General features: G+C 35.7%; 1 protein-coding gene across 2 annotated transcripts; it reads left to right on the forward strand.

Annotated features, from left to right (window-relative positions):
- The first annotated feature begins 485 nt into the window (after window positions 1-485).
- LOC132307921 (transcription factor EGL1-like) lies at window positions 486-6,142 on the forward strand. 2 transcript variants are annotated; one of them, XM_059805814.1, is made up of 9 exons: window positions 486-1,461; window positions 2,080-2,334; window positions 2,852-2,948; window positions 3,154-3,168; window positions 3,287-3,343; window positions 3,453-4,277; window positions 4,381-4,821; window positions 5,013-5,073; window positions 5,785-6,142. In XM_059805814.1, the coding sequence occupies exons 1-9, from the start codon at window positions 1,334-1,336 to the stop codon at window positions 5,805-5,807; spliced, it is 1,902 nt and encodes a 633-aa protein (XP_059661797.1). In that variant the 5' UTR covers window positions 486-1,333; the 3' UTR covers window positions 5,808-6,142. The 2 variants fall into 2 exon arrangements, with proteins under 2 accessions (XP_059661797.1, XP_059661798.1); XM_059805815.1 differs by lacking the exon at window positions 5,785-6,142 and having other exon boundaries at window positions 5,013-5,646.
- The last annotated feature ends 10,644 nt before the right edge of the window (window positions 6,143-16,786 follow it).

Here is a 16,786-nt window from a genome sequence, read left to right on the forward strand (position 1 = left end):
TGAAAAAATAAAATATTATATTAAATCGAAAATTATGGAGTTGTTTCTAGATTCACTATAGAATCAGATCAGAACAGTACGCATCACCAGGTCTATGGAATCGGTGAATAACGACGGCCGGAGAGTTGGGGTGGCTTGTAAATATTCCGTCACGTGTTTCAACTTTCTCTGCCCTGTCTATTTCCTACCCTTTTACGTGGGCCCGTGAAGCCCAGTACTCCCTATCTCCACTCCGGTATTTACTACTTCCCTTCCAATGACTTATATTTGAGAACAATAAAGAAATGGACACTTCAAATTTGGAGGACATCAAAACCGTAGTGGACAAAATAATAGCAGCAATAATAACCGCACATCTTTATTATTTTTGGTTCTTTCCTTATTATTTCTAGCCAAACCCACATCAGCGGACCACATCCTACAGCTGTGCGACTGCTCAACTGTTACTGCGAGAGAGACCATTCATTCCCCGTCACTTGCATCTTCTTCTTTATGCGTGTGTTTGGATTAAAACAGCTCATTCGTCTGTGTGCAATTCAGGACTTCAATCCACAGTTTTTAACTCTGGTTTACATAGAACTAGTGTCTTTGCTTCCATTTTAGTCTCAAGTAGTTACTGAAAGTACTGAACCCAAAAAACAAAATCAATATATATATGTGTATATATATATTTTTTTAAAAAAAGAAAGAAAAATCGGGCAGTGTCGGCCTTCACACTAAAAAGCTTTAAAAAAGAAAGGAAAAAAACAGCAGTTATTCCTAGTGTTCCCGCACCCTCTCTCCCCAATAATAGATCCTGTCTTTCTGAGTTTAGTTGACATGAAATTCTGTATTTCTGGTGAAAAATCTTAGTACCCATTTATAAGATTAAACCAGAGATACAATTTTATATAATATATTTATGTTTGGTTGTTTTTGGAGTGAGTGTTCTGCTGATTCTGTAGGCAACAGATAATTATTTATTACTGGGCTTTGAACCTTTCGTCCAGTGATGGTCTACTTGTGAGCACCACTTACTTCTCTTTCCCATTCTCTTGGTTTCTAGCTAACCAGAGACACCCTCTTCAATTTTTTCATCTATTTGTTTGGAGCTATGGTGGTTGGTTTAAGATCTAGTTGATTCAATCAAGAGTAGTTTTCTAAGAATCAAGAAGTCAAGTCAAAGCTTTGAATTTCTTGATACATTTGTTCTTCTTCTTTTTTTCTTTTTTTTTTTCTTCCTAAAAATCATTGTGTCTTAGGCTTGTGGGATCTTATTAAGTGGTGGGGTTTCCCATGATTCTATAGATGTTTATGTAGAGAGAGAAAAAGGTGAAGTTTAGATTGGTAAGTTATGGCTAGTAGTGGGTTACAAAACCAGGATGGATTGTCAGAAAACCTAAAGAAGCAGCTTGCTATTGCTGTGAGAAGCATTCAGTGGAGCTATGCAATCTTTTGGTCCATTTCATCAAGACAGCCAGGGTATTCAACATTCCATCTCTCTTCACTTCATCTTTTTCCTTCTCTCTCTAGAATAGAAATTATCTATGGCATTTTCTTCAGTTAAGATTTTTTTTTTATTTATTATTTATATATATATATATATATATTTTCATGGGGGTGGGGAAATTGGGTGCCATGTAGGTTAGAATACAAGAACATGTCTTGTGGGTTGTGTTCTAAGAACATATCTATGCAAATTTTTTTCCTTCAAAATTTTTTTTTTGGGTCGAGTTTCAAGTAACTTTCTACTCCTTCTATCAGTTTTATTGTTTGCTTAATCTGTTGAAGGGAATGCATTTGAGATTTATGGAAATTTTCATTTCCTAGTACACTTCTCTTTGTTTTGCAAAATTTGTTTATATAAGTGGTTTATTACTTAGATCTCTTTGAAATTCTGAATATCTGCTGCTTCGATGCTGTAATAATTTGTATTGAGCTGTCTTAGATCCCTTTGAAATTCTGAATATCTGCTGCTTTGATGCTGTAATAATTTGTATTGAACTGTCAAGGGAAGTGAAATCCTCTAGATGTTACTTGTACCACATGTTTGATATAAATAGACATACATGTTTGTTGATAGTGGATGGTATTTGTTAGGGTATTGGAATGGGGTGATGGGTACTACAATGGAGATATTAAGACAAGGAAAACAGTTCAGGCTGTAGAATTCAATGCCGATCAACTGGGGTTGCAGAGGAGTGAGCAATTGAAAGAACTTTATGAGTCCCTTTCGGTAGCTGAGACCAACCCACAAGCTAGAAGGCCTTCAGCTGCATTGTCCCCTGAAGACCTCACGGATACGGAGTGGTATTACTTGGTTTGCATGTCCTTCGTATTCAATATTGGCCAAGGGTAAACTTTCTTTATACAATTGCTCTTAACTCAATCCAGATTTGTTAGTAGCTATTATGGCCTTTCTGATTTTCCGATTGTGGAGCACCATATCATGGTGAAGAGTAACATTGTTATCATTTTGGCAAAAAATGTTGAAGTTCAGAAAAAAATGGTTCCTCTGCGCTGTGATGTTGGTGGACTATCAATGGTCATTGCATGAAAAAAGATGGGAGTTAACAGCTTATCCCCTCTAAGTAGAGCTGCATTGAATTAACTACTTCATCTGCCACCATCTGATGTTTGCATTTGGTCATAAATTTTGTTACATCTCATGTTGGACCTTATTATTGCTGAACTACTGCATTTTGATTCTTAGAGTGTGATTTCCAGTTTCTACCAACCGTCTGCCAATTTAAATATTGTCTGTGTTTCATTAAATTGTCATTTCTGCGTATCTGTAAAGCATGGCATCAATATTACATCTACAGTGACTTAATAAAATTAGCAGTGAATTGATTGAAAAATGGTTCCTCAGGTTGCCGGGAAGAACATTAGCCAACGGACAGCCCATCTGGCTGTGCAATGCTCATTGTGCCGATAGCAAAGTATTCAGTCGCTCTCTGTTGGCAAAGGTATTTAGTTCTTTCTTTCTTTCTTCTTCTTCTTCTTCTTCTCTTGTTTTCCCCCCTTAAATAGTATCTCACAATTTAAATCTGAATGAAACATCATTTTCTATGGAATGACTTTTATGCTCAAAATGACTCTAAAAAAACTGAATGTCCTTTTTATGTTTCATTTATGTTAAACAACTGGACTTGAACCGACTATCTTCCTCAGAGTGCATCTATTCAGGTACCATTTTGCTCTTATGAACACGAAAAGATCAGAGAATCAATATTGCCATTTAGTCTATGTGGTTTCTCTTGAGAATTGTGTTATTTAATATATATATCCTGTTATTGACTCGCAGACTGTGGTATGCTTTCCGTTTTTAGGCGGTGTGGTTGAGCTGGGGGTAACTGAGCTGGTAAGTTAGTGTCAGATTCGCACCTCAAATCTAAATCACTAGGGTTTGCTTTTGTACATTTCATTCTAATTCTAAGTCATGTTTTTCTGTCGTAATTTGTGTTCTGAAGGTTTTAGAGGATCCCACTCTCATTCAGCACATTAAAACTACCTTTTTGGAGAATCCATACCCAACTGTTCCGAAGATATCTAATTATGCCTCAGAAAATACAAGAACTGACAAAGACCTTGTCCTTCCCAAGCTTAATCACAATAAGCTTGACACCAATCTTGATCCTGCCGTAGAATGCAGAGAAGTAAATCTTTGTGCTCCCAATAACACTTCGAGTGGTTTTTTGCCCAATCAACAGACAGAGGAATCGGTTATGGTAGAAGGCTTAAATGGGGGTGTTTCTCAAGTACAAAGCTGGCAATTCATGGATGATGAGGTCAGTAACTGTGTCCAAAATTCCTCAAATTCAAGTGACTCTATATCCCAAACCTTTGTAACTCCTGAAAAGGACAGTTGTTTACTTGACCTTCAAGAGTGCAACCACACGAAACTGACCTCATTGGATCTTCCAAATGATGATATCCACTATCATAGTGTTGTTTCATCCCTTTTGAAGAGCTCCCACCAATTGGTTTTGGGACCATACTTCCAAAAGTGTCATAAGGAATCCAGCTTTATTGACTGGAAGAAAGGACCAGTAGGTATCCGGAAACACAGAAGTGGAACTCCACAAAGAGTATTAAAGAAGGTGCTCTTTGAAGTTGCTCGAATGCATGGTGGTCGCTTGATCGAGTCCAGACAAGATAATAGCAGAGAAGATGGACTATGGAGACCGCAGGTTGATGAAATTGGCACAACCAATCTGTTCTCAGGGAGGAGGCGAAGGGAAAATATAAATGAAAGATATTCGGTTCTTGGATCATTGATCCCTTCCACTAGCAAGGTAGTTAATCAAGAGAACATTTGGCCTTTTACTTTATTTATTTATTATTACCATGGTTGTTGTAGTCGTTGTTGTTATTATTATTCTATATTATTTTGTGCAGGTTGACAAAGTTTCTATACTCGATGGCACAATCGAATATCTTAAAGAGCTTGAGAGAAGGGTTGATGATTTGGAATGTTGCAGGGAGGTAACAGATTTAGATGCAATGACGAGGAAGAAACCCCAAGATACTACAGAGAGGACATCCGATAACTACGGGAACAGTACTGGTATTGGCAAGAGGCCCTCGATAAACAAGAGGAAAGCTTGTGATATTGATGGAGGAGAGCCGGAGATCAACCTTGTTCAATTGAAAGATAGCTCAACTGATAATGTAACTGTCAAAATGACTGAGAAGGATGTTTTGATCGAGATTAGGTGTCCTTGGAGGGAGTGTTTGTTGCTTGAAATTATGGATGCAATAAGCAATTTCCACCTAGATTCTCACTCGGTTCAATCCTCCAACGTTGATGGGATTCTTTCCTTGAACATTAAATCCAAGGTTTGTACTCAGCATCACACAAAGATAATGAGTATTCATTTACTTATCTGGACATTCCATTCCAAAAAGTAAGATTGTTCCTTTAGATATGTTCAGGAATTGTTTGACATTCTAATTTTTGAGTCAGTTCGCGATGATGACTATTACTTCTTAGTAACTCTGTTTAATCGTGACCCGTGTTTAAACTGCAGTTCAAGGGATCAACTGTTGCATCCACAGGGATGATCATACAAGCACTTCAGAGAGTTATATGTAAGTGTTAAGATGACTCTCACACTGATAATTGTAGGTTATTTGACTTCTTTAAATTTGATGCATTGCAAAATTGTGTATTTTGTAACATTTCTGTAGATCTCTAACCGTCGACACAAATTCTTGGGAATCTCCAACTAGAAAAGTCCAATAAACTGAAGTTTTTCTGAATTTTGTATTGTTCTCATAATTAGCATGGGTTTCTTATGGATGGAGCATCATGTCCAGCAACACTGTGCTTGTTTAGTGTTAAGATGAGATTGGAAAACAATAAAATCTATCTTCTCTTTAGACAAAGTGAAATTGCTTCACTTTATACAAAGTACGAACATGTTTTGAATAGTCAAAAAGGAGCAAAGAGAAAGGAAAGCTATTGAATGATAGATATATAAAATTGAAAAATAAAAATTCAGAGAAAGGATGGGAGATATTTCCTTCCTCCTTTCCTCTCACTTTTGGGAGAAAAGGATAGGGTGGCTTGGAACTTGGAAGGAAGGGACTTCCCTGCTTTCTTTCCTTTCCCTTACCTGTTCTCCTCCTCCATATCCCTCTCCTTCCTCCATTTCCCTTTTACTTTTACCCATACCAAAAAGGCTCTAATGAGTAAATCAAACACAACATAATCACAACAGAGTTTCTGCTTAAGTTGGAATCTGTTTTTGGCAAGCACAATTGCCACATTTTCTAAACTTTTTGTGTTATTTTTGTTAGGTATGAACAAACCCACATTATAACATCCGAATGAGGACTTGAACCCTCATTCTTCCACGTGAGAAGAGAAGATACCACTAGGCTAGACTCTTGGTGGTCACATTTTCGATTTCCTCTTTATTTTTATGTCTTGTTTTTTATCCTATTGCAAACTTCGTTAGAATGATTTATACATTGTAACAATCCGCCACTGTTTGTTTGATGTGAATTAAGGTCTGTATGTACAGAAACAATGGTTTGTCTTTGTTTTTGTTTTCCGCGTTTGGCCAAAGTTTTCCTTGAATGACCCTGAATATTGTCAAAGGGTGAACAATGTTGTTTCACAGAGGCCTAATCAAGCTAAGATTTTTCAATGATGCATGCCAGGGTATGGTATCTCGAATTCTCAATAAAGTTATGGCCATGCGCAATTGAGTTTCTTTTTCCTAATGGTGCTGCATGGATGAGAAGCTCTAGGACTGTACCCTTGGGTTTCTCAGTGGTTGGATCATCTATCGGTGGACCCCATCACCACATCTAATGGCTTGGATACCCGGGAGTATGGTACTCCTATGGAATTCTAGAATTTTTAGTGGACAAACTCCTACTTCTCAAAAAGAGGTCAGAAGTTCGAACTTCAATACAGACATGTGTGTAAGTTAACTAAAAAAAAAAAATTAAAAAAATCAGTCTTTAGTGCCTGCTTCAGCCAAATGACCATGGCCAATAACTGATCGGTAAAGGCCCGGCATTTGAACTTCAACTCTCCACTATTTCTCTTCTTCGCATTTGGCGTGCGATTCAAAAATGAGATTTGGCCCAACACTTGGGAATATCATTTTTCCATGGAATGTGCTAGGCCCAACACTTCGATTGAAGTGTTGGGCCTGAATAGAACGGTTGTTGAAGTTCAGCCCAATTATTATTTTCGAATGCCACTAACGTAAGATCACACGCAATTTAGTATATTATTTTTCAATACTTCATTTGAGAAGCAAATTGAGAATCTTTCAAGTTCGTTTGAGAAGCAAATTTGGAATCTTTCAACAGCCGAGTTTAGTCCAAATGAGTTGAAATCATGCATTTAAACTGTTCCAAGTTCCAACAAATAGATTCATTCTATTAAGAAGTAACATAAATTGTCCAGAAATATATATATATATATATATACTAAAAGCTTGCTAGCCAAGCGTGCCAGCAAGGACAATATTTGCTTATGAATTAGGTAAAAAAAAATGTAATATACAAAGTACCTTTCTACGTCTATGTTGGGAGCAGCGAGAGCGCGAGAGAACACAAAAATCCAATAAAAGTGACACACAAACACAAGATATAACATAATTTAACTAAAATCGTTAATCGGCTTACATACACGGATGAAAAATGATTTCACTATAATTTATAAAAATATTACAACAATAGGGTATCAATACCGCATATACGTCTTTTCATAGTGTACCACTCCATGAGCCTATTTCTTCGCTACTAGTGACTATCCATGTTTTTCATACTCTACCAACCCATTAATTCCCTCTACCTATCAATTTCCTTGTAAGACTACATCTATATCAATTTTATAAGTCTCAACCCAAAACTTAGTATCTATTTATAGAGTTCCAAACACAATTTCCGATAAGAATTACAATTTCTTAGAGCCAATACTTACTTAACAAGAATTTTCTAACGGAATACAATTCTAAAATGGAAACCTAATTAGAATAGAAATTTGAGACACAATTTTCAACAATATCCACCTTAGTTCAAATTCCATCAAGCCACTTATAGTTTCTACGACATTAATTAGGACAATTCTTTTGTAGTTTTAATCTTAACGAAACTGTTGCAAAACTTTGATAGTTCATACTGTATGTTGCTCGATCAGTCAAACCTCCAAGGCCCCACTTGACTACTCGAGTTCCATGTCATGTAACCAAGCCAATTGACTCCACCTGCAACTGAAACTCATTGTAGCACTCGTTGAGACTCCTTATGTTTTTTAGATCTCTTTATGTTTTCTGGATCTCCTTCACCTTGACACAAAGATCCAATGAAAGCCAACAAAGCAATCATACACAAACACAATATATAACGTGGTTTTAATGCAGGATAGAATTATTGACAGTTCCACAAGTCTGTATTTGACTCGAATAAAGTATTTTTTGAGTGAAAACGATGCATTGAGAAAAACACACTAGCTTTAGCTTATGGGTCATGTTGGTTTTTGGCTGAAAACCTTTAGGGATCCGAAATCATGTTTTCTTATAGTTATAGGAGACCTATTGATTATTTGGAGATTTTTGTTTGAGGCCTAAACAAAGTTGAATTCATCTCAGTTTTTATATTTAGTAGTTTTTATTGATTATGTTTCTTATTCTATTTTTTTTCTAATTTTTTTAGAGAAACTTTATTTTTAGGCTTATTTTCAGTATTATTTTTCTTTTACCATTATGCTTCTTTGTGGTAATAGTTTTTTTGGTTTTCTTTTATTATAAATACTTGAATTACAAAGAGCATAATTAATTTTATTAATTCAATTATTAATATAATATCATATTTTCTTTAAATTTGTGGATTCAAAGTTGTTTAAGTTTATTGTGAATGCTTCATAACTTTGAATCTATAAAGTACATGATAAATTCGGAGAAAATATGATATTGTATTAATTATTGAATAAATAAAATTAATTATGCTATTTGCCGTACATGTATTTATAATAAAATAAACCAAACAGAAGGAAACTAAAACATAAACAAATATTAACACTAAGAATAAGTCTAAAAATAAAGTTTGTCTAAAAAAAATTATAGAAAAAATAGAATAACAAAACTAATCAATAAAAACTACTAAATATAAAAATTGAGATGAATCCGACTTTGTTTAGGCTATGAACAAAAATCCCCAAATAATCAACAAACTCTTATAAGATAAGAAAACGCGATTTCAGAAATCTAAACGAAGATTTTCAACCAAAAGCCAATATGTCCGCAAGTTAAAGTTAATGGATTTTTCTCAATGCATCGTTTTCACAAAAAAATAAAAATAAAAAATAAAAAAACCCTCCATTAGGGTAAAAAACGGACTTGTCGAATTGTCCAAAATCCTATCTTACATTAGGACTGTGATTCAAAACCGGTACATGTCTTTTCACTATGTATGTCTTTTCACTATGTACCACTCCACGAGTCTGTCTCCTCATTACCAGTGACCCTCAGTATTTATCCTACTCTACCAACTTATAAACTACCTCTACCCATTAACTCTCTCATGAAATTACATCTTTTTCAATCTCATAAGTCTCAATCCAAAACTTATGTATCTATTTATAGAGTTTCAAATCCAATTTTTTATTGGACAAGGATTATAATTTTTTAAAGTCCAAGACTTGCTAAACAAGAATTTTTTTTTAAAAAAAATACAACTCTAAAATAAAAAAACTAATTAAAATATGAATTTTTAACACCCTTTTTTTTTTTTTTTAATATGAATGTAAAATAATATTTTCCATATATGCATTTCTACATAGCTTAGCTTTTGTAGTGCCATGATTATCATTATGCTTAAATATGACATTTTGTATGAAAAATCTCAAATAATTAAATACCACTGTGATCATAACATGGAACTAAACCGTGAGCTGCTTGTAGTTAAAATTAAAATCCAAGTCTTGTTCATAATTTTTGTATATGTCATTATTGAGCTATGAATTGATAGCCAGATCATTGAAAGAGCCCGTCCATAATATTTCCAATAAAGATGCTCCTACTCCCTTATTATAATTTTAAGTGAAAAATCTATCTTTGATTTCTATAAAATTAGAGTTTTGAAATTGAAATTAAAAAAAAAAAAATTTAATTTAAAATTATAAAAAGTTGAATTAAACTTTTTTTTTGATTTAACTAATTTCAATTCCAAAACAATGTAGAATAACATAACCATAAATGATTACAATTATAATGTACGTATCGTTAATGAAATTTGGGTTTTGCAAACCGCTCAAGAGTCAAAACAAATATTTATTTATTTATTGAATTGTGTTGTTCAATGCCACCCAATTCTTCAAATACGCCTTTGTGTGTCTTAACAAGTGAAAATTATTCAGACATTACTCAGTGATTTAATTTAGAACCACCTCTCCTAACAGGTGTGTCCGTCTCGAATGATTAGGAAAAAAATAAAAATTGTGACATCGGATTGATGCCAAGTGGAGAATGGACGTGCCTTGGGCGGCTGATATTAGGTGCTATGGGGGTGGACAGTGGAACTCTTGATGTTGGGGCATTCTTTATCACAGGTTGGCATTTGGTGGGAAAGGAACAGTACAAATTGGTGTCCCATGGGTGTGAGTTGTCCAACACTCCAACATGATTCCTTTGCTGTAAAGTCTCTCTCTCTCTCTCTCTCTCTCTCTCTACATATATTAAATATAACACCAAATGATGAACATCATCGGTAATTCACCAGATGGCCCTAATTTCTACAGGATTGGTGATGCCTTGGATTTAAAAACAAAAAAAAGTTAATTTCACCTGCACCCCCTCACCTTTAATCATATCCTACCTACACTCCCTAAAGGTTTTAATATTCCACGCACATCCCCTAACTTTTGACCAGATGTACCATGTTACCCCTGCCGTTAAGTAATAGACTACTAATGCTGATGTCAGGAGGAATAAATGAGTGTAAGGTCAATTTTGCCCTTTACAATGTCTGAAATGTCATTTTTAACCTCATATAGTATTACAGAGTTACAAAACTACCCTTGTGACAAGTACAACAATATATCATACACTTCATATATCCTCTGACTCTCTCACACACATATATTCACTGTACACACACAATAACTGAGTCGCTCTCTAATCTGGAAATGACGCTCCAACTCGAGGACATTACGAGTGTCAAGTTCAACGACGATAATGAACTTGCCGGCGTTGATGAGCTTCTAGGTGAGATTTTCGATACCGGGACCGATCTCGAGGATAACATTGGAGCACGAGACGAGGATGCCCTTCAATTCTGCCCATCATCGCCGCCTTGTGATCCTCCATGTGAACCCGAAGCGGCTGCAAGTTCGTAAGCGACAGTGGTTGGGCGGTCGAATTCTTCAATCATGTTTTCGAGTTTCGAGTTCTTCGTCGACGATAATGAACTTGTCAGCGTTGATGAGCTTCTTGGTGAGATTTTCGGTACCGGGACAGATCTCGAGGATGACATCGCAGCACGAGATGAGGATGCCCTTCAATTCTGCCCATCATCATCGCCTTGTGATCCTCCACGTGAACCCCAATCCGCAGCAAGTTCGCGAGCGACGGTGGTTAGGCAGTCGAATTCTTCGATCATGTTTTTGAGGTCTTCGTCGGTGGTGACAGAGTTTGAGGAATCAAGGTCTTCCCCATGGCAGCGAAGGCACCGATTGCGATGCCATCGCGGCTGTAATCTGACGTCATACCGCTGAAAGAGATTGACATGACGTCGATGCCGTCGTTAACGGCCTCCTCTACCGCCATCAGTATGTCTCCGACCCAGCACCCTTTGCACGCGCCAGCCCAGGAGCATACTCCCCTCATCGGTGACGACTGAACCCGCCACCGCGATGGAGGTGTGGGTTACATGGCAGCATGGCATCCTTCGTCCCTCGGTGATTTTCCCTTGGCGCTTTGGAGTCATCAACTGGGCCGGTTCCTGTGAGGAACAATTTACTTACATACATATATGTATATTTTTATATATATATATACACTCCATATTAGAGAGGTAGATATATATAGTGTTGGTACAGAAAGAGAAATATGGGTGTTTTAGTCTTTTCATTAAACCTACAAAAGACATAAATTTTAATATATAATCATGGGTAATATCGTAAAATCACATATTTGACAAGGGGGTGTGCATGAAATATTGAAACATAGAGGGGGTGTAGGTGAAATATGGTCAAAAATGAAAGGGTGTCAGTAAAATTAACCCAAGAAAAAATGATTAGTTTTAAAGGTTCCATGGAATTTCATTGTTATCTACTGTTTCAAATCATCAGCAGCGCTGGATCTCAATGTTGCTGACACAATTGATTTTAACCATGATGAGTGTGGAAAGTCCTACTCACTCATCAAACTCTATGAAAGGGTTCAAAACACACACACACAGATATATATATATATATATATATATATATATATATTCATTGCAATTCATCAATTTGTAGCTTTCCATTCGAACAACTCCACTTTATTATTTTTTTTGTGTTCGGTAGAAAATTTTGGAAAAAAAAAAAAGAAAAAGAAAAAAAAAGAAATGGATGAATTTGGAGTGATACATTAAAACTTGATGAATTGGTTTTATTATTATCTTAAAATAAAAAGAAATGTATTCAGCAAAAATAAATAAAGATTCAGAAAAAAAAAAATGAAAGGAAATACTAATATTTTTAAATAAACTTTGTCAATATTAATTTTTTTTTTTATAAAAGACAAAATCCATAAAAACAAAAGGCATAGTTATAAATTTACTAAAATAGATTTATTTTCTTTCTTTTCATTATTATCATTATTCAATTTTTAAAAAAATTCATTAATATACCACATACTATAATGAAATACGGAGTCCTACCTTCTTCTATTTTTTTTCTTTTTTTTTTCATTGTATCAAATATAGTCTTAAATGGGATCCATTTGTTCCTAGTTCTTGCCGACCATCATTAAATTTTTTTTTTTTTTCTTATTTTAAAAAAGTTCTATTTATTGAATGACCACTCATCAGGAGAAACTACTTAATGGTCATCCACCTTTTAACACTTAATGGAACAATTTAATTAAACATTTATTCAAATTTTTTTATAATATAATAATGAATAAAATACAGCCACACCTGTTTAGCCTGTTTAGGTTCAGATGAAATTTATTTTTTTGACACAGACATTCCTTATATGAAACTCTAACCAAACAAGGCTTTAAACCCTCTGAAAAGATGAAATTACCCCTCAATATTAAAATCAGATTTATTAAGAAGATGCAATTACCCCCAGTTTATTTCAGCCACAAATTTGTCCTTGTCAGTCTTTTCTTTTTCTCAAATGCATTTCCATTCTCCTCTCCATCGCGACCAACCACCACCAGTACCATCCGTACCATCACTTTCCACCCATAGAATCATATATATATATATAACCACCACCATCAGCACCACCCAAGTTTTTTTTTTTTTTTGCGCTTTTCATCACCCAATCTAACCTACAACAAAGCCAATCATACCCACGGCGAACCCAATTGAACTAAGAGGAACCCCTAAAGATATGTTTATCACTGTTGTAAAGCCCAATCAATAATATGCAGACCCAAAATAGAGAGTGGAGGCGGAAGCACGTATACCGCCGCAAGATTGATCGGGCCAGAAATTGAACGGTGGGGCTCGGACTGCACTGCGACAATGGAGGAGGTGGCAATACATAGCGGTGATGGTGGATGCCGTTGGAAAGACGGAGACCTCGACGATAGATTAGCAACGTTGCAAGACGATGGGCATTTGAATCGATCGTGAGCAATGAAGAACCCACGGACAACGATGGAGGGGCTGTTGAACTTTTTGGCGAGATTCGACAGTGATAAGTAAGAAAGTCGTGATGGCAGATGATGGTCGATAGAGAGCTAGGCAGCAACGAAGGTGGTGAAGCGGCAAAAACTCAAAACGAAACTGTTCGGCTGCTGTAGTGACTACTCTGTCTCCATGCAGATTGCCTTCCCTATACGCGCCACACGCGCCACCGTGGAGCTTTCTGCAATAAGGTCGGAAGCAACGTCAAGGCCAGTTCCAAAAGTCTTAAAGAGCAGTCCCTCGCTTCCAAGACATAGAAATCAAAATGATGCCGTTAGTGGATCTATTATGTCGCCGATGCTTCTGGGTTTCACCGGTCACCATGTTGCTGGAGCTTTAGTCTATCTACCCGGGGTGGGAGAAAAATCGTCTCCATTCACGTCTCACTGGAACCGGTCCAGTACTTATACACATCATGCATAAAATATTTACATTAAAATTTAATCACCCTTTCTTTTTTTGGGGCTTCTTTCTTCAAGAAGCTTGTCGTACTATTCTTTTCGTCTTGTACACTCCGTGATCCATGGCATTTTATCAGCAACAGACATTGCATTCCATGTCTGTCTAGCAGATTTGTGCACTGCAAGCATCACTGCCTTCGGTAACCTATCATGTTTTGAGTGCTTTTGCCGGTACTTTCTAATGCACTCGGGCCTTCATGTATGCATTGCATATTATCACAATTTATTTTTACATGTATCATGTATGAATTTCATATTGCATCAACATATTTTTCTAACACGTTAAAACAATTAACTTTCCCAACTCAGTTTCACAATTCATAAATTAATAATAAGAACCACAAATACTTTCAACATATATGTAGGAAGATTTGCATATTTCATCACCTACTATTTGTAACGCAATACAATACAAAAGTTGGACAGATCAATTTATTATGCTCACAACTTTTCTAAACATGTATCATGTATGAAATTAACTTATTATTTTTATTGAATCAACATATTGACCTAACAACTTAAAAAAATTAACTTCCACGACTCAATCTCACAATTCCTAAATTAATAATAACAACCACAAACACTTTCAGTATACGTAGGAAGATTTCATATTCAGAAATAACAAATTATTATTATCACAACTTTTTAACACATGTATCATGTATCAATTGCATATACCATCATAATATTTTCCTAACATGTTAAAAAAATTAATTTCCAAAACTCAATTTCACTATTCCCAACCATAAAATCTAAAATAAATTTCTAAACCCTAAAACAAACCGATACATAATCAACGTTTACCTATACATTAAGAACACTGTGGGAGGCCGGTTCACGAAATCCTGCTCGCCACCAGAAATACCAACACTGCTTCGTCTTTCACATGAGGTTTGTCCTTCACGTGAGACGTTCTCTATTCTAGCGTCATTGGTAGAAATTGACTTCTTCTTCTTAGATACTTGAAATGTACGTTTATTGGTTTTCTTCCTCATTATAGATTTTAACCTAACCATTAAATTTTGAAATTTTGAACTTCAGACGAAGATGAAGAGGAGACTACAGGAGTTGGAAGGAAGAAGAACAGTGGAAGAAGGTTCAGAGAACGTGACGAAGACGAAGAGCAGAGGAGCGAGATTAGGGTTCTGTAATTTTACCCGCAAAGGTAAAGTTGAAAGTAATTTTTTACAAAAAATATTAAATGTAATTGTAAATTATGTATTCTGATTTCGTATAATGTATAAGTGTATGGTGTATTAGTATAAGTGTATGGGGTATTCGTATATGTGGTAAATAAAAATAGTACATCAGTAATTTTTTTTTGTGTAAATGCTGACTAGGTGATTGGGCGATGATTTGGCAAATGGGCTGAGGTGGTCTCAGCCCTTGGATATGCACTGAATTTGCTCCAATGAGAGGTGTATTTGAGCAGATTCGGATCCCCTGGTGTTGCCGTATATATATATAGCTCTCGATCTAAACCGTCGGATTCATATGGCTTGAGATTAGGAATAAAACAAATGTTTTTTAATTTTTTTTTTTTTTTGGGTCTCCTTTCTCTCTCCTCAACCTTATCGTTTTTCTCTCAACTTTCAGACTCTCTATGTTTTTTCTCTCTCTCTAGCTTCTTTTTTTTTCATCATTTTTTTTAATCCTCATTACTTCCGGCGAAGAAGACGGCAACTCAACCCCGCTGAGCCGCCTTGCAAACCCACCATCCACCTTATCTCTGCTGCGAACCGTCCTTGTCATCACCGTCAGCCGGTGCAGTGCCGCATGTTGGAATTTATATATATATATATTTAAATAATAAAAATTATTTTATGGTCCTATGCACTACGTTTTCTAAATAGGATTGTAATGTAATCATTGATACTTGATGGATTGGGTTTGTACTTTCCAATTTGGTGGTCTAATTGGGAGTATGATTTTATGCCGTTGGATTGTGGTTTACCAACTTATTTGGTGTGATTCATTTCTAACCATTGATATCTAAGTTTCCATGACAAGAAAGGAGACTTAGATGTACTTGTTTGTAGAGAAGCCGTCCTCCCATGTTGTTGTTATATATAAGGATTTTAAAACCCTTATTCAGATCTATCGTATCGACAACTCGGCGGCGATCAACCTCTATCACTTCTTCTCGGTTGAACCTTTCCCGATGTGGATCGAAGGTCATAGCTTCGTTCTGTCTGATCTGCTCATGTCGCGGATCAACGTGAGTCGATCCTTCGTGATCCTCAACTCGACGAACATTTGGCGGCAAATCGTCCATCCTCCTTTCATCACGGTGGAGAGCTGACTGATTGTTCTCATCCTGCTCGCCTTGATGTGCGAAGGGGGTAAAGCGCTCTACTTTTTGTAGGAACTCACAGAGGATTACATAAATATTCTAAAGGTATGTGTGTTAATAATCAATCAGGTACAAGTCTAAATTACTCTTTAATTAATTAATGTATTCTTGATTTCTACATGAATTAATTTAATTAAAACTTAATAATTAGTATCAGAGCAATGTTAGGGTTTAAAATTTTTTCTCGTAGAAATCAAGACAAAGGAATTGAAAGTTTATTATATATTAATTTGAAGGAATCGGATCATGAACTGCGGGCACGATTATACCGCTGCATTGATTTTATTGCCATCGTTTGCTTGATTAGAAACATGGTAATGTGGGTCTACGTTCTTGTTGATATAATATAAACAAACACATTTTTTTTTTACCTTGGTAATCGTGCATGTTTGGATGAAAGTTTAAGGTGAAATCTCCGGTGCTGGCTATATATACAAATACATAATATAAGTTTGACACATAAGCTATTTGGCATATAGTCTCATTTTGATGCATTACTGAATGGCACATGGACCGAGAATGATTATAGAGTTTTTTTTATTTGTACTGGATTAAAGCATTAGGTAGAAACATGACTTGTCCAGCATATATAATATTTTGTATATATGTTTGAATAAATTTGTCT

Source organism: Cornus florida, unplaced genomic scaffold (genome assembly GCF_030987335.1).
Source record: "Cornus florida cultivar Cherokee Brave unplaced genomic scaffold, ASM3098733v1 CherokeeBrave_3.0.0_Hap2_Chr05, whole genome shotgun sequence".
In the NCBI taxonomy this organism is placed as follows: Eukaryota; Viridiplantae; Streptophyta; class Magnoliopsida; order Cornales; family Cornaceae; genus Cornus; species Cornus florida.

Excerpts from the sequence above, each read along its gene's own strand:
- LOC132307921 (XM_059805814.1), top strand. The coding sequence starts at position 1,334 with ATGGCTAGTAGTGGGTTACAAAACCAGGATGGATTGTCAGAAAACCTA. Across the intron at positions 1,462-2,079 it reads ATTTCATCAAGACAGCCAGG|GGTATTGGAATGGGGTGATG; the intron begins GTATTCAACATT and ends GGTATTTGTTAG. Across the intron at positions 3,344-3,452 it reads AGCTGGGGGTAACTGAGCTG|GTTTTAGAGGATCCCACTCT; the intron begins GTAAGTTAGTGT and ends TGTGTTCTGAAG.